Source organism: Octopus bimaculoides, chromosome 3 (assembly GCF_046866305.1).
Source record: "Octopus bimaculoides isolate indiv1 chromosome 3, ASM4686630v1, whole genome shotgun sequence".
Classification (NCBI taxonomy): domain Eukaryota; kingdom Metazoa; phylum Mollusca; class Cephalopoda; order Octopoda; family Octopodidae; genus Octopus; species Octopus bimaculoides.
In genome coordinates this window covers 137,459,847-137,480,106 of record NC_142930.1, presented here as the reverse complement: position 1 = coordinate 137,480,106, position 20,260 = coordinate 137,459,847, and the positions used below count along the sequence as shown (strand labels likewise).

The window sequence follows — 20,260 nt, the reverse complement described above, 5'->3', positions numbered from 1 at the left end:
ATTTTTTTCTTTTAAAAAGTTTTTTTCTTTTTGTTGCTGTTGATTTGCTTCTTAATCTTGTGTCTGAGAGAGTTAAATCATTACAGTGAAAATGAGAAATTTTTTCTCATGTGTGTGTGTGTGTTTGTAAATGAGAGTGAGTGTCTGTGCGCGCGCGTGTGTGTGTGTGTGCGTTTTAGGAACTGTCTACTTGTTGAGGTACTGTGTGTTGTTATTGTTTAGCTCTGATCAAAGACATTACTACTGTGACCTCTTTCTTTTATACATTCAGAATTACATTTTTCCATGCATCCTTATTTTAGGACAGGAGAGAATGATTTGTGAAAATATGGCTATTTCTAAAAAAGTTGAGTTACCATTTAGAGTCTACTTCATTGGTTCGTGTGTGTGTGTGTAAGTGTGGCTGTGAAGTTAAGAAGTTCACTTGCCAACCACAGGTTTCAAGTTCAACCTCACTGTGTGACACATTGGGCAAGTGTCTTCTGTTACAGTGTGAGAGAATTTGGTGTATGTTAACTGAGAGAAGCCTATCAAGTGTGTGTTTGCGACTCTTTGTGCTGACATTGCATAATAGTAATAAACAACTATACCCCATCATCAAATGGTGTCTTTCATTTCCAATTTACTATGAAAACATACCATTGGGAAATATTATCTTGCTTAAAAATAGGCAAGAGTTGGAAACAAGAAGGACATCTGGATAGAAAATCTGCCTCACTCAGTTCTGTCAGACACATGTCAGCAAAGTAAAGTAGCCATAAAGTAATAACTATAGATATATATATATATATATATATATATATATATATATATATATATATATATATATATACGTTCCAAATATAGACCCCATATGATGCTTTTGTTGAATACTTAATGTGACAAGTGGTAGTTGGATAGAATTTCTGTGCAGTAATGATTACAGAGTGGGAAGTCGGTATCTGGAAACGTCATATAGAATAGTGTGAGTGTATATGTGTCTATGTATGAGGCTTTATGTGTTTTTATTTGAAGAACAATTAACTGTATTTCATTTGGGATATCAGTTTTCAATGTTTCTTTCATTTTTATGTCTACTTTTCTTTGCCTTAGACAGAATTCATTGAGATAGATTTTCGTAACTGCATGCCATTCCCATCATTAACCCACACCTGCTTCCTTCCATGGTAATACTTCCCTATACCCAGACAATGTTTCCACAAAGATTGGAAATGAAGGACACTGCTTGTATGATGGTAACAACTATTGTGCAATATCAAAACAGGGAGACACATACATACACACATGTCTTCTTTCAGTTTTCACCAGCCTGTAAAAGACACGTTTCTAGGATACCATGCAGTGAAACTAAACCTAAACCCATGTTATTGATGTTTACACTAACTGAATAGACAGCATAAATTTAGAACAAATCTGTACATTTCTATATTTAAAAGATGAGGAATTATGTACATTATTTACAGTTGACGGATATTTGTCCTCATCTTGTTTGTTGTTAACACGTTTCGGCTGATATACCCTCCAGCCTTCATCAGGTGTCTTGGGGAAATTTCGGTCCTGGGTTTTCATTCCTAAGGTATTTTTCGATGTTATTATTATTATTATTATTATTATTCAGGTTACTGCCTGGAATCGAACTCCGGCATATGGTGTAGTGGTTTAGAGCGCAGGCTACTAACCCCAAGATTCTGAGTTCGATTCCAGGCAGTGACCTGAATAATTATAATAATAACAACAACAACAACAACATCGAAAAATACCTTAGGAATGAGAACCCAGGTTCTAAATTTCCCCAAGACACTTGATGAAGGCTGGAGGGTATATCAGCTGAAACGTGTTAACAACAAACAAGATGAGGACAAATATCCATCAATTGTAAATAATGTAAATAAAATCTGTACATTTTTTAACTTATTAACTCTTGTGAAGATATACATAGCATTATATTAGCATGTTTTAATAACTACCCAAACACATAGACATGTGTATGTGACTGATAGGGAGTGAACATACATGTAGATATATACATGCAAGCATGTATCATGCATACATACATACATACATACATACATACAAATGAAATGCAGGCATGACTATATAGTTACAAAGTTTGCTTTGCAACTATATCATTTCGAGTTCAATCCTGCTGCATGGCACCTTGTGCAAGTGTCTTCTATTGCTGTCAACCAATGTCTTTTGAGCAGATTAGTAGACAAAGCTGTATAAAACATGTTATGCGTATATATATGTATGTATATGTCTTGTCTTGAAATTTGAGCACTAATTGTGAATGAAATCACCATTCATACCAACAGGGTCATTTGCAGTCTTCCATAAAAATATGCCTGGCCTTTGATCTTTTCATTGTTTGAGGAACTAGGGGAGGTATTACTTCGAATGGAAATTAGTGAGGGTTGGTCACATAAATAGTGGATATCAAAATGATAATGATGGTGTGTGTGTAAGAAAGGAAATTTCTGCATTGAAACTAAGAAAAGAAGTTGGTGTAATGTTAAGCTTTACAAAAGATTTCATGTTTTACAGTAGTAGTGGTAGTAATAGCGGTGGTGGTTGTAATTGTAATATTTGTAATGTTACTGTAGTGATGTAATACTGGTTCAAGAGAGAAGTGGTAGCAGGAATGGTTTGGTGATGGTTGTTGCTATTGAAAATTGGTGGTGGCTCAGAAATTTGTCATCTCCCACACAATTGAACTTGATTCAACCTCACTTGGATAATATCAAAAAGAGAGGGAGTTTATAGAAGGAAGAGAAAAAGTCAAAAAGTACAACTTACTGATGAAACTTAGCATTTGATTGTAAACATGCTCAAAAGCTTTCCATTTTTGCTTTTGAACAAGGCACTTGTCTGGCTGAATTTATCTGCAGCTGAGATAACGACTTGTAGTTGCAATTCATGTAGAAACACTATCACAGATTTCTTTGGCCAAATAACATTCATCTACTTAATCATGTTTACAAATCCACATGCCCTTCCCCTCTTAGACCCTCCAATTATCAAATTTAAAATGCATAAAATTTTACTGCTCTGTTGCATTAATAACTTATTGGTTGACTCGCTCAAACTAAAGCATAAACATCATAGTTATCCATATTTATTTCCTTTAAAATTCCAAGCTCATTCATAAGATAATTTATTTCTTTTGTCTACACTCATGGCCAACTTTTACTAGGAATGCAGCATAGCTAATTGAATAGATTCACATTGTATTACTGGTACTTATTTTACTCCCTTCACCATCCCCATAATAAATGAGAAACAATTATCTGATGAAATATGAAGCCAAGCTGTAGTCCAATGAGCTGTTGCTATCATTACTACTACTACTATGGCTGTAGGGCAAACACAAAATTATAGAACACTGAAGTAAATGCCTAGTAAGTATATCAATGTTGTACCTGTCAAAAACTACTGTCTGTTTTATTAGTTATACCCTTCCCCTCAAAATTGCTGGTCCTGTGCCTAAATTAAAAACAATTATTATTATTATTATTATTATTATTATTATTATCATCATCATTGTAAAAAGGGCAGAGCTTGTCAAGATGGGTATTTAATTATGTCTCTTTACATTCCGGCTTCAAATCCCATCAAGATTCATTGAGACTTTCATCCTTCTGAGTTAAGTACTGAGTGTCCACAATTGACTAACCACTCCCCACAAATGAGACTTGGTGCCTGTGTAAAAATTCATTATGTTTACTATCATAGAATTCATTTGCTGTACTATTGGAAGTAAACTAGCAATTTGAATCTATACCCCAGTTGCTTAACCTTATCATTTCACTCTACATTGATTCCTTTTAGTAAGACATGACCATCATGCAATCTCTTTCTCCTTTCCCCCTGCAATTCTTAGACTTTGGCCAAGTATAAAATCAGAATTGGGAGAAGGGTAAACCTTTTTGTTTTTTATTTATATTTTTTCATATAATTCTTTGACATTTAAAAAAAAATTGCTTGTGCAATATGGTTATGAGGTTAAGTGTGGATTAAAAAGACAGCTAACCTCATTGTTACGGTCATATCTCTCCGCCAAGTAAAAAATATTACACTACTTGTCTGGATCTGCACAGCTATAAAAATAAGAGGACATATCTCGACCTCTTGTTGAATTGTTATAAAATTTATCAAGTTTTAGAAATTAAACAGACAAAAAAAAGACAAACACTTCTTCCAAAGATTCATATGCAAATATCCAGATTTGCAAAAAGAATTTCTGCCCATGCTAGCATGGGATGGCGGGAATAATTATATAAATCTGTACAAAAAAAGGCTGCATTTTAATTTTTGTTGGGTTTTTCTTTTTGCGTTGTTGCATTCTTTTTGTTTTATTCTTGTTTTATTTTTCATTAGTGTAAATGTAGGCTATATTTTAAATGTTTATCTTCTCTCTTTCTCTCTCTCTCTCTTTCTCTCTCTCTCTCTCTCTCTCACTCTCTCAATCAATCAAAGAAAAATTTGTGTTATTGTGTATCAAAGCTTGGTTTGCATGCTTTCTCCCTCTTCTGCCCCTTCCTCCTCTACCTCTTCTTCTGCTGATGCCTCCTGTGCCACTGCTTCTTCTTCCATCACGTTTCCCTCCTCTTCTGTTTCTGTGATTGTGGGTTCAGCTTCCATTAACATATCACTTTCTTCTTCCATAGTCTCCACCTACAAAAGTAATTGGTTTATAAATTTATTAAAATTAAATATCATTATCATAAAAATGGCACACCAGACAAAATGGTTTGCAGCATTTCTTCCAACTTTACATTCTGAGTACAAATACCTCTGAGTCAACTTTGCCTTTCAATCTTTTGGGGTCTAGCGCTGGGGTTGATGTAATCAACTAGCGTCTTCTCCCAAAATTTTAGGTCTTATGTCTATAGTAGAAAGAATTGTTACTATTATAAAATACCAAATACTGCTAACTTTATTTAAACTTAGCAATTTGGTGTTTTATAAAAATATGAAAGAATTGTCACATTTGGCCTTGTCAGTCTCGTGTTAGATACAGTGGCTAAAAGAACCCAAGTTCAAATCCAATAACTAGTGCTGGACTGGTGTGAATTTGGCAGAACATAAGTAAATTTTCATTGCCTGTAAGATTTCAATTGATTGATTTAAAGTCCTTGGTTTGGAGGACTGAGATATATTCATAACCTTCCCGATGCTGTTTGTGGCATAAAAAAACTAGCATCAACAAGGCAGTTCAAAACTGCAGCACAATTTTAACTTTCTGGAACTTAAAACTCTTACACTACAGTGTTAGGCCCCAAAAGAGAAGCTCTTTGTGTGTGTGTGCTTGCATGTTTGTTGTTTTGCCCCAAGTCAGTGTCTTGATCCAGCAGATGAAAGCTATGTCAATCCCATGTTTAACCCTTTAGCATTTAAACTGAACATGTTCAGCCTAAATATTCTACTTAGATGATTATTTGGAAACAATGAGAATAAATAAACTTTACATTTGACAGAGTTATCTGAATGCTTAAGGGTTAAGTGGTTCTGCATTGTGCATGCTAGCATGGAAGGCAGACATTAAATGATGATGATGATGTATTTACAGTATGTATTGACCTTTTAAGGTAGTTGGGTATGATTTAAAAGAGATTTAGTTGCTGTTTATAGCAGGTCAGGTGATCACATAGAGGCTCCTATGTTGGCTCAACACACACACACTACATATATATAGCAAAAGGATTGGACTTAGATATTTTGTGGTACAAAGTTTGATAACTGACATGGTTGAAATTTAAACAGCTACATCTCCAGGATGTGCTTTTGTGTTCATCTCTAACCTTGCAGTACGTATCAGGTTTAATTGTTATTATGGGAAAATCCAAGTAATGCTTAAAAGAAATTAAACTCTACACAAAAAATAAATTTAAGTGTCTGTTCCATAAGCTCCATATATCTCTTAGAACAAAGTACTTTACACAATACATTTATATATATTTTCAAATCAAAATTATAGATTTACTTTTTAATGGCCAACTATGAGGACTAAAGTAGTTATGACCACCTCCCTTCCTCAGGTTAAATTACACAAAAACAGCTTATATCAATCAACTAATCATACTTTCATTTTGTCTACAATAAAGATAGTGGATGACAGCATACTGTCTACAAAGATGATTGGTATCAGTCTCTGTCTGGTTCTTGAAAAGCTCTGCTCACAACCCAACAAAAATACATTGTATGTTTTAGTCTGAGGAGGTAGTGCAGTCCCTACTCTTGATCTTTTATCTAAGGCCTCTTATATAGATAAATGAAATAAAGGAGGGAACCATAACTTATGAGTTGCTATGATTGAAAGTAATGTATCAGAGTATTGTTCTGTTTTTAGACCAGAGACTTGGTGTGTATGCTTGCTGCAGAGTGGACTCTGCTAAAGTAACCTCATGCCAGATGATGGTATTGAGCCACTCTATGGATTTAGTCTACTGCTACCCCCAAAGAGGTACAGTCCTTCTGAAGTGTTTCCATCTACCCAATTTCACTCAAAATATTGGCATCATTGCTCTACCTAGTTGGCCAAGAATTTATCACATTCTATGGTTAATCAGTGGGGCAAGCCATTCCACTGCCAGTTCCTTTCATTCAGGATTGAGATTCCAAACTTTAAAATAAAGAGCTAACCAATTTAAGAACACCCTCTACTCTTGTGCCATTCACATCCTGAACAGACAACCATCTACAAACCAACTTATGTATAATTACCATTCTATATCCTGTTGCTCTTTTAAAGTTAATTACCTCAACTTACACAATAAACTGTGTATAACTGAACTCAATTAAATCTCATTTCATTTTATGTGAGAAGCACTTACAGCATATATTAGTGAAGGATCCTTTTTGAAGTCTTATGATCTTTACAACAGGATCAGTTTGCAACATTGCCAGTATAAAGGACAAATGCTAATGCAACAAGCCATCACTGGATTACATGTATGAATAAGCTACTCAACTAGCATCTTCCAGTGTTCCTCTAATGTCTCATTAAAAGTAGAAGTTTAAAAAATAAATTGTTTGCTTACTGCTATTTCTTTGATAATCTCCTCACTTTCAGTTTTTAGTTCTTCTGATGCTGAAAAAAAATAATAATGTTGGTGATGATAAGGCCACAAATTTTTTGTGCGATATTATTATAACCAATGTAATTAATGTTAGAACATGACTATTTTCTTTAGCTGTACTCTACCATTTCTACTATAAGGACCTGCAATTTTTGGTGCAAGATCTTCAGTTTTTAGGAGAGAAGTTATTGTCAATTATATCAGTATTCAAGCCAAACTAATATTTATTTTATCACTCCTAAAATAATGAAAAGCTAAGTCTACTTAAGTAGAACTTAAAATATCTTAGACATAATTGCTGCCATTCCCCTAATAGTTTGCTGTACTTTATTTGACATTATATTTCAGTTTGCTTTGTTGTTAGTCAGCTCTTATCAAGGAGCCCAGGGATCAAAAGCATTCTAGGTTTGACCATCCTATCTTTTGTTTTATTTTCAGACATAATGTATTAAGATGCAAGGATGTCATTTGAGTGAAGTTGACTGTTTCTAACAAGTTACATAGCAATGGAGATAGTAGCTCCCTTGTTAGTATATGATTGGAAGGTGATCCAAATATTATTTCTAGCAGTTCATGCAACCATGTTGAGGTTCCCACTTAAGCACATGATTTGAGGGAAATTTGGCTCCTATTTTCTTTGCAGTTTCACATTGAGAAAATTTATGTTCAGGCTTTAATAACAGAGGAGGATTAGTCATAATCTGATTAACGCTTTCTCAAAATTCTTTTATTTTATTCTATAGATATTCTAACTAATTAAGGTAGAATACAATCTGTTACTTACCTGTTATATCCACTTCTTCTTTTACTTCTTCTTGCCTATTGTTAGAAAAGTGAACATTGTATGTGTGTGTTTCATATATACAATTACAATTTCTCAAGTACTATAAATTAGATGTACATTATGACAGTGGTCGTGTCAAATATATGAAAGTTTCATAAACAAAAATTATAAAAAGACATTACTAGTAATCTGATAGGTCTGGTTGGATAGGAATGTTTTGTTTATTAATATTAAAGATTCTCTTGAGTTTCTGATGTCATCTCTCAGCTACTTCCTGCAGCCTAGCCAGATAACACTTTCCTCAATACATGTTCTGTTCTGAGTGTGGCCACCAACTGTACTTCTAACTTTTTATGCTAGGTTTTTGTGTTTCCCTCTGATGGTTCTGAGTACATCAATCATGATGGGTATCACACTCAATTTTGAAGGCTTATGAATATACTTCTTTTCAAATTATCATAATTTTTTTTATTATTATCATTATCATCATCATTATTATTATTATTATTATTATTATTATTATTATTATTATTATTATTATTATTATTATTATTATTATTATTATTCCTTCGTAACACAGTGTAGGTAAAAATGCACCAGAGTCTTTAGTCATCTGTCAAGTCACAACAAGTACCTCAGACAGATAATACTTTCATTAAAATGTGCGCTGTGTCCAATAAGGTTGCTTTTTGCAAGACATCAATCTTGCATGGGATTTCCAGTTGCCTTAAGAAGTTTTGAAGTTTCAATGGAATTGAGTCAGTGCTCCAATCACCACTGGTTATTATTATTCCACTTGTCACACTGCATTTGTTGTTGATTGTGTAATAAGATGCCAGCTGTCCACACCCAGTGGACTGTAGTAGCACCTCAATTGTCAGGCTCTTTTCTAAGTTTTCTAGCAGTTCCTAGAAGTGTTGTTTTCTGTAAGTGCCCCTTCCCGATGGGATCCCTAAGTTTTTAAAATTAGTTTTCAATTCTGATGTTCACAGTACTAAATGCCCCAACAACAACTGGGACTGCCTCAACCTTTTCCATTACACAAATGTTTTATCTCCTATGCTAGTAGTTATTATTACTACTACTACTATTACTACACAATTAGAGGAATGCAATACAAAAACATGTTGAATGATGATAATGAGATAGATATATATATATATATATATATATATAGGCACAGGAGTGGCTGTGTGGTAAGTAGCTTGCTTACCAACCACATGATTCCGGGTTCAGTCCCACTGCATGGCACCTTGTGCAAGTGTCTTCTACTATAGCCTCGGGCCAACCAAAGCCTTATGAGTGGATCTGGTAGATGGAAACTGGAAGAAGCCCATCGTATATATATATATATATATGTGTGTGTGTGTGTGTGTGTGTTAGTGTGTGTGTGTTTGTGTCCCCGTAACTTAGTAGTTCGGCAAAAGGGACCGATAGAATTAGTACTAGGCTTACAAAGAATAGATCCTGGGGTCAATTTGCTTCACTAATGGCAGTGCTCCAGCGTGGCTGCAGTCAAATGACTGAAACAAGTAAAAGAATAAAGAATATATATTTTTTTATGTAACGTAGCTAAACATGTTGAAACTGATACGGACAGCTGTAAGATCTGAACATTTGACAGAATGGCCAGTAGACCAGCACTTCAACCTCATAACCATTGTACTTCCTAGCTTTTGGTATGAAAATAACTTACGTGTTCTCTGCTTCATCTTCACTTTCTGTTGTTAATGATTCTTCTGACAAAGATAATTTTTCACTTTGTAATCTGTTATCTAGAAGATAATTTTCATAGTTTAGCATTCCACATTAAATATGTATTGGTTTCTTTTGGATTGGGGAGAGACAAGTAAGTTGATATGAAGCTCATGCTTTTCCAACATTATCTACTGCATAATTTAATTGATGGAGGTGATGACAAGTGACCAAAACTTTTGGAGATATACTGTGCTTGAGAAGACCCGGCAAGCCAAATGAGATCATAACCGTGGCCTATGCCAGTGCAGCATAACTGGCTCATTTAAGAGCACCCTTATATCGTTGGGCAATAAACTGTGCTTGTGAAGACCTGTTGAGTCAAGTGAAGTCATTGTCGTGGGCGATGACAGTACTGCCTGATTGGCACCCATACCAGTGGCACATAAAATGCACCATTTGAGCGTGGTCATTGCCAGTACCACTTGACTGGCTCCTGTGCTGACTGGTTCCGTGCTGGTGGCATGTAAAAAGCACCATTCAAGCATGGTCAATGCCAGTACCGCCTGACTGGCCGTCATGCCGGTGGCATGTAAAAAGCACCCACTACACTCTCAGAGTGGGTGGCATTAGGAAGGGCATCTAGCTGTAGAAACTTTGCAAGATCAGATTGGAACCTGGCTCAGCCTTCTGGCTTGCTAGCCCTCAGTCAAACCGTCCAATCCATGCCAGCATGGAAAGCGGATGTTAAACAATGATGATGATGATGATGATATGAGGTTTCAACTACAATTCAAAACCTGATTACGGACTTGGTTTGATTGCAGCTTTATTTTCAGTAGCAAACTAATAAATACATTTATGACAATGAGCTCTCCCATCGAAAACTATATATGAAGACTCAGTAACAGTGACTTGTATGCAAAGCTTTGATTTGCTTGTTCCACTAACCTTCAACACTACAGGATTTTAAGAACAACATTGAAAGTGTTGATACTGACAACCTGCTCAAATAATGTATTTTTAAATGGAGTAAATTTGTACAGAGTCTGCTCCTAATTGTTGAAAACTCTCCTCTTAACTAACGTAAACTGAACTGCTGCACAATGTGTCATGTACCACACAAAAAGATGCATGTTAGGGAAAGGTAGGAATACTAATTAAAGTAGACTGATGTTGATCTTCTTCACGATTCACAGTCTACATCATATATGAAGTTCCCCCTTGCCTAAGTTTATCTAGTAATGCTAAACATACACCAAAGCAGGTTGCAAGATCAAAACCAGAATACACAGAATAGCACACATAACTGCAATGTGATACATCAAAACTCATTGGTTAAGATTTTTGCACAGGTTTGCTAGCATAGAACATAATTGCAACTTCCTTTGAGATACTCTTCTGGAAAATTTCCAAGGTAATGCTCACATTGCTAGTTGGCAGTTGATCCTATGCAAGGTCCATCTGTTCTTTGGACAGGACTTGTTTCTGTCCTGTTGAATTTCTAGTAACCCTTTTCACTAGGATGGCCTGGTAGATGTGTCAGTTAGTTTTTGATGACCCAACCAAGTGATTGGTTGCATTAGATTACATATTACTGGTAGCACACTCACAAACAAACTGACATTATACACCCACAACCCACACCACATATACCGTATGTTTAATAAAGGTATACTTAATCTTGCTGTGAAATTATTGTGATCAAATCTCAGCTTTTCAGCAGCTTGGACTGAAGATTAAACTGACTAAATTTGTCCATTATTAAATACTAATCAAAAATCAGTTACCACTGCCTTTCAAACTGTCAAAGTTAACAATCGTATAGCCACTTGTAAATACATGAACAAAATCATGACATGCATAAAAATGAGGTTTTGCCAACTTACTGTTTGACATTCTTTTAGAATTGTATTCTTCCAATATTTCTGAGACTAAACTGCTGCTATTTTTGTCCACTTCTAGGTCAATCAGATCCAGATCTTCTGCATTGTTTTCTATGCTCACCTCCTCCTCACCTTTCTCTTCTTTCTTTTCTTCATTGTCATCATCGCTTTTATTGTCTTTGTCACTTTGGTGATCAATATTATCTTCAACGGAGCTGGCAGTCTGATTGATATCTTCAGTTTGATCATCATGAGAACATGGGCTTTGTTTGAGGGATAAATCCTCACCAACATCCTCTGTCAACAAAGTAACTACTTCAATACCAGTATCTACTCCTCCACTTTGCTCTTTATCATTTGCATCTTCAATGCTGCTCTTGCTACTGCTGCTGCTGCTACTACTGCTGCTACTACTACATTTCTTGATGTTCTTGTTTTTGATTTTATCTGTCAGAACAATTGGCATCAAATTGGTCTGTTGTTTCTTGTTGACTTCCTTGCTCTCTGTACTTTGTCCTATGAAGTGAACAGTGTCTTTGCCTTCGTGGGAAATGAACTCTAACTGCAAAATAGAATTGAGAGGGAATTTGAAGATCTTAGCTGTCATAATGGTTATGGTGATGGTAGTGGAACATTGACACAGAAAATGAATGGGGGCAACCATTATAGAAATAGCATGTAGTCAAAGAGATAGTGTTACCAGCAATGATTGATGTTGTGTGGACAAGGTGTGACTTTAACAATGAACTCTACTAAGAGACTGACAGAAGGTTGAATGTTAGACAAGCTTATACCCTTAATAAATTTGGATGAGTTCTTACATTTATATAAGACACAAATATGTGTTCTTGTTGTTTAACCCCCAGATCAATTCTGTAATCAGACATTTTTAAAACTTCTATGGGAATACAGGGTTCAGACAATGTATGTTGGACTATATTTTCTTTGTGGCCTGTGTAAAATGTGGCTATTATTTCTAGCATATCAAGCAATTACAGGACATTTTTGGTATTTATTTTAATGAATGAATCCAGTTTGAATGTTGAAGTCAACACCACTGGATTTGAAATTAAAATGTAGTGATTTTGCTTGGCTCACCTAAATATTTGCCATTCTACCAGCTTAATGATAATAACAACAACAATAACAATAATGGTTTCAAATTTTGATACAGGCCAGCAGTTTTTAGGGAAGAGGCTAAGTTGATTATATCAACCCCAATACTCAACTGGTACTTATTTTATCAATCCTGAAAAGATGAAAGGCAAAGTCAGCCTCAGCAGAATAGGAACTCAGAACATAAAACTTGAAACAATTATAATAATAATAATAATAGTTTAAAATTTTGGCAAAAGGCCAGAAATTTCATGAGAAAGGGCTGAGTCAATTATATCGACCCCAGTGATAAACTGGTACTTATTTCATCAAACCTGAAAGGATGAAAGGCAAAGTTGACTTCAGTGGAATTTGAACTTGAAACATAAAGATGGACAAAATGCTGCTAAACATTTTGCCCAGTGGTCTAACAATTCTGCCAACTTGCTGCCTTCTTAATAATCCTTTCTACTACAGGCAAATGGCCTGAAATTTTGAGAGAGGAGGATAGTCGATTACATCAACCCCAGTACTTGACTGGTATTTAATTTATTGACCCTTAAAGGATGAAAGGCAAGTCAACCTCAGTAGAATTTGAACATGATGGTGGTATATGGCGGTGATCTGTTCTTGTTCTAATGTTAATATATATGTTTCTGAGTATTTATAAAAAATCTGAAGCCTAGTGTCAATTTAAGAAATCAATGTTTATCTATAGAATATACAGATAAACATTGATTTCATCTTTATTTTGTGATGGAAATATCTTCAGTTTTGTAACTACAGCTGGAAATTACTGGTACAAGGAATCAGTAATGAAAATGACTTAACTAGAAACTGGCCTGACATCTTAGGCTTAGCTTTCCAGGAACTTAACTCCACTCTACAATGCTTCATCTTCAAAGGTCTCACCCCCACTCTGTTCAACACCACCACATTGATCCTTGAGTGTCTTTAGCAGGATTCTTCCTGTTGTGAGCCTTCAAACCAGACTAATTTGTTCTCTCCCCACTCAAATTTTTCCTACAGATATATAGCCCAGCCAAAGATCAGGCAATGCATCAATCTCACCAGTCTATGAAGACTTGTAATGGTTATGGACACTGTCCCTACCTACACTGACTACTTTATATAAAAAAAAGTAAAAAGCCTATACAGTATTATAACATTTGAAATAAATGTAAGCACTTACATCATTGCTTTCTATTGTTGGAAGAACCTTTCTGGATATACGATTGGATTTTGCCCTGTTCCGAGGTGCTGGTGGTCTCCGGAACTGGAAAGAAAAAATTTTAATTCGCATGTTTTCTGATCTTCAAAATCCCAGTAGGGAATAACTCACTGTAACAGGAGGTCTTGTTTTCTACCTCACTCAGGTTAAAGAAAATGATTTTCCTTGTGTGTGTGTGTGTGTGTGTGTGTGTGTGCTTGTTCATATAAGAGGCTTTGTGTGTCTCAAGAATCTATGGGCCTTCACCTGGAATGTTCCTCTTCAATGTGCAAGACCTGGACAAGCATTTTCACCAGTGTCAGCATAGGCAATGCTTTTAGCTATCATAGAATGTAAAGTGTCAGAATAGATACCTCTATTCATCCCATCCAACACTATAACAATTCTGTTGATCTGCTACCCTTGACTGCTGTTTGATTCATCCACCTCAAAAGGATGAAAGGCATAGTTGACCTCAGTAGGATTTGAAATCAGAACAAATATCACATGGCATTCTATCTGATGCTCTAATGACTGCCAATTTTTTTGCCTAATATGTACAGTTGTATACGTGTATTTGTATAAATGTACATAATGTATAAGTACCAAGAACTATGCATACATCCATGGGCATATATACATATAACAATGCTAACACAAACAAATGATGATGATGATGATGATGATGATAATAATAGCACAATAAACAAGAACCCCAATCTGAGATTAAAAAGTTAGACAACAAGCCATCGATGGGGCTCAAACTAAATATCTATAACTTGCCAGCATTTTTCCTTATTTTATTACAATAGCAGGCTTGCTCTTTTTCTGTCTTTGAATTAGTGTCTATATTAAAATCTTAATTGTTGATTTAATGTGTGTGAAAGCGAGAGAAAGTATATGTAAATATGGCTTGTAGAGTGAAAGGTAAGCTATTAGGGAGTCAAGCTCTTAAGCCATTTCCCTTTATTCCTGATTAATGCTAACTCACTTTGTTAACATCTCTAATGATGTTGCAAAAGGCACTTAGACATCATCCTCTCACCTCTACTCTGCAAATATGATATGCTTAAGAAATTGTATACAAATTCAGTGAAGATGTGTGTATATGCATTGCTCGCGTGGATATGTATGTTCATGTGTTTTACATAAATGTGCATCTGTTATATCTATTACATATATTAACTATTCTTTCTTGTTCGTAACCAAAAATGCGTATATGCGTGTGCATGTGCATCACCCACATACACATAGCTGTCAATATATAGACATATATTTGCATATGTATTTCATTGGATAGTCTGGATTATAGATGGGCTTTAATAGTTTTTTCTCCTTGAAGCAATCCTATGTAGTGCTTCTGCATGTATATGCTTGCTTCACATATTTAAATGTTTGTGTATGTATATGTTTGCATATATGTGAGCATGCATGTCTTTATCAGTAGTAAATAAATTGCCACACCTCCCTTATCAGACCAGTTATAGTGAATCAATATATAGAACATTGTTTCAGATGCAGTCAATAACTTGTGAAAAATGTATCAGTGAACATGATGAAAAAAAAATCTTTCTAATATTATCATCATCACATGAGATGGGTCTTTTGCTGACATGGACTGGATGGATTGCTGTACAATACAACATCTCTCCATACTGAACCAGCTTCTTTGAGGTTGATTATTTTCATGTTTGATCTAATTAAATATTTTTGATACTTCTTTATCTACCTCTAATATAGATGCCTTATATTAGATGTCTCTGAGTTACATATTTCCTTTTAACTCATTTGATACTAACCCTCTGAGACTACCTCTTGTAATTTGATATAAAGCCTCTTGTTTTAAAGCATTCACATTGAAATTAAAACCTTCCAACATAATTTTTATGAAAGAACATAACATAAGCTTATACCAATAAATGAAATTGCTAATAATGTTACTAAATCCCTCCAAAGTTTTGATGTATTTCATTGGCAGTATGGTCACAACTTTGTGATTCAAGTTCACACTTTTAAGATTTAAACAGTTAGAGTTCTCAGTGGATTCTGCAATAAGAATCACATCCTTGTAATAAGAATTTCCAAGATCTTGGAGCCTATGAGCAGAACAAAACAAAGCACAAAACTGCTAATTTTAAGTGGAAAAAGAAAGAATTACCGATTTTAAAATTTCTGATTCCCTCTGTATTAATCCAAAGTCATCTTCAATACTCTCGTTTTTATTTTTGCTGAAATGCAAGAAATGCTCTCATCAGTTTTCTATAAACTCTAGAACTGTGAATCCAATATGAATCTTTTATTTTTTTTTATTTTTTTTTTTTTTACATAGCTGCATCATAATAAAGCATATTTATGCCTAAAATGGGCTTAAATTTATTATCTTTACATATAGTGTTAAAATGAAATTTTAAAAATTGTAATAGTTTATATTTAATCAGAAAATATAATTCTCCATGAGTTGTGGGGTTCTGTTAAAGACAGTATTATGTTTCTATTTGTTTCTAGTACACAGTATGCATAAATCATGTTTAGATGCCTCTAGCTTACTAATTTATAATTATATCTCGCTAAGTCACAAGGAAATGATCCAGCCAACCAAAATATCACCAACTATTGCTAACATTACAGTGTGTTTCTGACCCCCAAAAATGGTTCAGTATATCTGTGCATATTAGGCACCATGCAGAAATACAGTTCATCATTGTAGATCGTATTTAGTTGTTTTTTAAATGTCTTAAAAGCTGAGAAAATATAAAAACTGTTTCTAACAAATGCATGTGTCCAGAAATCATAAGTGGGGGATATAGAGAATTAAATGGAACTACAGGCTTTACTAGGTTGTTTTGTGGGGCTTTTTGTAATCCAAAACAAGAAAGATAAATGGCAAAATCAATTTGACTGGATTTAAACTCAGAAAATATAAAAAGACGTAAATAAATAATAAAACACCACATGGTATTTAATCTTTTGTTCTACCAAAGCAAGTGCACAGAAAAAGTAGAAAACGTGAGGTACTTACTCTACACTATGGTTTATAGAACCTTTCCCTCCTTTCTGCTTCTGATCCTTGTCTGAAGGATCGCCATGTTTTCGTAAAACTTGACCCTGAAACAAAGCTTTGTGTTTATTGCATTCCATATAAATAATTATTAAAACTAAAAGTTAACACATTGTAGATTTATTATTAAAACAATTACATGGTGTACTAGGTAGCACATAATGATGTTGGTTGTTTAGTCTTAGGCTTGCCCTGAAGAAACCAATCTGTGATCTAAGTTGTGACTATCCCGCATTTTTTCCATGTTACATTATCCAAGGTTTTTTTGTTTTTTTGTTTTTTTTTCTTAATTTGTATAGTTAAAAAATATAGTGAACTGATGGAAATAACTCAAATGAGCCAATGAGATGAATTTGGGTAAATAAGGAAGTGATATATTAATCATCAGTGTTCCATTTAATGTCCATTATTTTGAGCTTGCAAAGGTTGGACAGAATTTGTTGAAGCAGATTTTCTACACCCAGATGTCTTCTTGTCACCAACTCTTACCTGTTTGCAAGTAAGATAATATTCCCTTTGACTAGACGTGTTTTCAAGGAAGATTGGAAGCAAAGGACACTGCATGATAATGGCATTCATTTACGGCTATCACATGAAGTCAAAGCAAGGAGACAGTAACACATACAAACTGAAAGAAGCTTGTTGTGTGTGTAAATGCTCATCGTTCGTTCGTCATTTAACATCCGCTTTCCATGCTAGCATGGGTTGGACGATTTGACTGAGGACTGGTTAAGCCGGATGGCAACACCAGGCTCCAATCTGATTTGGCAGAGTTTCTACAGCTGGATGCCCTTCCTAATGCCAACCACTCCGAGAGTGTAGTGGGTGCTTTTACATGCCACCGGCACGAAGGCCAGTCAGGCGGTACTGGCAACGGCCATGCTCAAAATGGTGTATTTTATGTGCTACCCACACAAGAGCCAGTCCAGGGGCACTGGCAACGATCTCGCTCGAAAGTCCTTACAAATGCTGGACACCAAAAATTTGTAAATGTAACTCCCTTCTTAGCCGACAATAAGTTTTAGTAGTGGTAATAGTAGTAGTGGTGGTGGTGGTGGTGGTGGTGTTGTTGTTGTTGTTGCTGTTGCTGTTGTTGTTGTTTTGGCTTTACAATGAGAATAAAGCTGTTCCAGCCATTAGATAATGCTGCCAACAGTTGTGAACTGTGAAAGGTTTACCTTGTTAATGACATTGAACAGTGAGGGTAGTTAGATGTACTAGAAATTGTAACACATTTACCAGCAGCTACCGAATATGAAAGACTTAACTCATGGTCAACTGCCACTTGCTTTACAATTAGAACGATTATACTTAATTGCTCTAATTAGCTAATTCTGTCAGAAGTTGTGAACTTTTTAAAGGATTAATTTACTGAAAACAGGTAGTTAATATCTACAGAGTAGCCATTACACAGTGTTACCTACAAAATTGATAAATTGTCACAAGAAAGTCACTTGACCTATGAGAAATAGCAACCAAATCTCTTATATTACTCATTTCCTTCCTTTTACCTTTACCTCCTAATAAAAAGAAATGACACATGGTATAATTATATATTCCTAGACATGATAGCATCAGGAATCCAATGCAACTGGCAATGGCTGCAATCCACAACCCAGTGAGAACACTTATCTACCTCACTCTAAGACAAAGAACAAAGAACTAAATCATTATACTTTTTACTCCTCACAGCAACTAAACTTACTGAATTTTTCTAGGAACTTTTCTATAGTCCTAGATTATATTAGCTGGGGGTGGGAGAGAACAATGGTTGTGGCTGAATACATTTGGTCTAGAGATAAACATTAACACATGGACAAATAATTTATTGTTACAATTAACACATACACAACACTGCTAGCAGTTTCTGTCTTGATAGAGTTAACTCATTAAACACTGGATAAAGTCTGGTTAGCAAAGCTAATTAGTGGTAACTAAGATGGGCCCTTCTTAATGACAAGCAACTGAGACCTTTGGAAATATGCTGTAATTGAGAAGACCCGGCAAATCAAGTGAGATCGTAGCTGTGGCCGATGCCAGTGTCGCATAACCAGTCCATTTAAAAGCACCCTTCAATCATCAAGCAATATGCTGTGCTTGAGAAGACCTGTTGAGTCAAGTGAAATCGTAGTCATGGCAGATGCCAGTGCCGCCTCACTGGCTCCGATGACAGTGTTGCCTGACTGACCCTTGTGCTGGTGGCATGTAAAAAGCACCCACTACACTCTTAAAGTGGTTGGCGTTAGGAAAGGCATCCAGCTGTAGAAACCTTGCTAGATCAGATTGGAGTCTGGTGCAGCCTCCTGGGTGGCCAGTCCTCAGTCAAACCATCAAACCCATGCCAGCATGGAAAGCAGACATTAAAAGATGATGATTATTTCAGTTTATTCTCACACAAAGAACTGATTACACTAAATTAAATGATATACAGTTATTGTTTCTAACATAAACACAAGCCAGAAATTTGGGTATTAGTCAATTATATCACCTGCAGTACTTGACTGAAAGGTAAAGTTGGCCTTAGAAGAATTTGAGCTCAAAACATAAAGAGCCATAACAAAATACAAAGCATTTTGTCTGATGCTGTAATAATTCTGCCAATCCACCACTTGTTTGTAAGTCATGCAAAATAATACATGAAGAGAATTATTGGAACTGTTAGAGGGTTAGACAAAATCCTTTGCTGTATTTGTACCAACTCTGGGACAACTTTGTTGTTGTGCAAACGAGAGACTCGTTAACAACTACTGGTGCTGGCCTCCCTTGTAAATCTGTGTCCAGGTGCTGATACTTGATCAACCAATATGGTTCTATGACCTCAGTTGAACTGCAGAGGAAGGAAAGATTTTACAATTGTGTAGATATCTGGGCACAATACCAACAGCCGATAAACTAGGTTGCCTCAGACAAGTTTAATGCAAGGGTGGTGAAGAATTTTCAAACATAGGACCAATCAAGTCATTATGGTAAAAGATATCTTATTCCCAATTTATGCACTTTCTACTCAAAATATGAACCATGTGAAACATTTTATTCCAGCTCTCAAAAGTGGTTTCATTGCTAATGTCATCCACAGTTGAAATAATGACCTTTAAATTGTATGGTTGTGAGTTCACTGATTCACTAAGAATGTATTGACATGTACCACATGAACTTTGCTTGTGAGATCAAAGCGCAATGTGAACTTGTTGCAATAAATATAGATTGGAAATTTTTGCTAACACTACAGCAGTCAATACACACTGGGAGCAGCTGCTACCTCAATTGATTTCCGTAATCATAGACATGCTAACTGGCTTTGCTATGTATTTTGTCCATTTAGAACAATTTGAAGGTACTTTCATTTTTCAGACAGCAGCTGTTATGTCTTTATAGTCATCATCATCATGAACAACAGACATTAAATGATGATGATGATGAATATAAAGATACAATACCTGCTATCTAAAAGAT

General features: G+C 35.3%; 2 protein-coding genes across 4 annotated transcripts in view; one reads left to right on the top strand and one right to left on the bottom strand.

Moving 5' to 3' along the window:
- The window catches only part of LOC106883251 (set1/Ash2 histone methyltransferase complex subunit ASH2), a 154,528-nt gene that overhangs the window by 61,929 nt on the left and 72,339 nt on the right, over positions 1 to 20,260 (top strand). The window lies entirely within an intron of this gene.
- The window catches only part of LOC106883252 (uncharacterized), a 74,561-nt gene continuing 58,213 nt past the window's right edge, over positions 3,913 to 20,260 (bottom strand). For all 3 annotated transcript variants that reach the window (XM_014934186.3, XM_089349723.1, XM_014934187.3), the window contains 8 exons: positions 16,769 to 16,854; positions 15,908 to 15,977; positions 13,732 to 13,815; positions 11,448 to 12,006; positions 9,560 to 9,638; positions 7,864 to 7,898; positions 7,041 to 7,090; positions 3,913 to 4,674 (listed from right to left, as the gene is read on the bottom strand). In XM_014934186.3, coding sequence (XP_014789672.1) covers positions 4,498 to 4,674; positions 7,041 to 7,090; positions 7,864 to 7,898; positions 9,560 to 9,638; positions 11,448 to 12,006; positions 13,732 to 13,815; positions 15,908 to 15,977; positions 16,769 to 16,854 — 1,140 coding nt within the window. In that variant the 3' untranslated portion in view covers positions 3,913 to 4,497. The remainder of the gene's footprint in view (positions 4,675 to 7,040; positions 7,091 to 7,863; positions 7,899 to 9,559; positions 9,639 to 11,447; positions 12,007 to 13,731; positions 13,816 to 15,907; positions 15,978 to 16,768; positions 16,855 to 20,260) is intronic.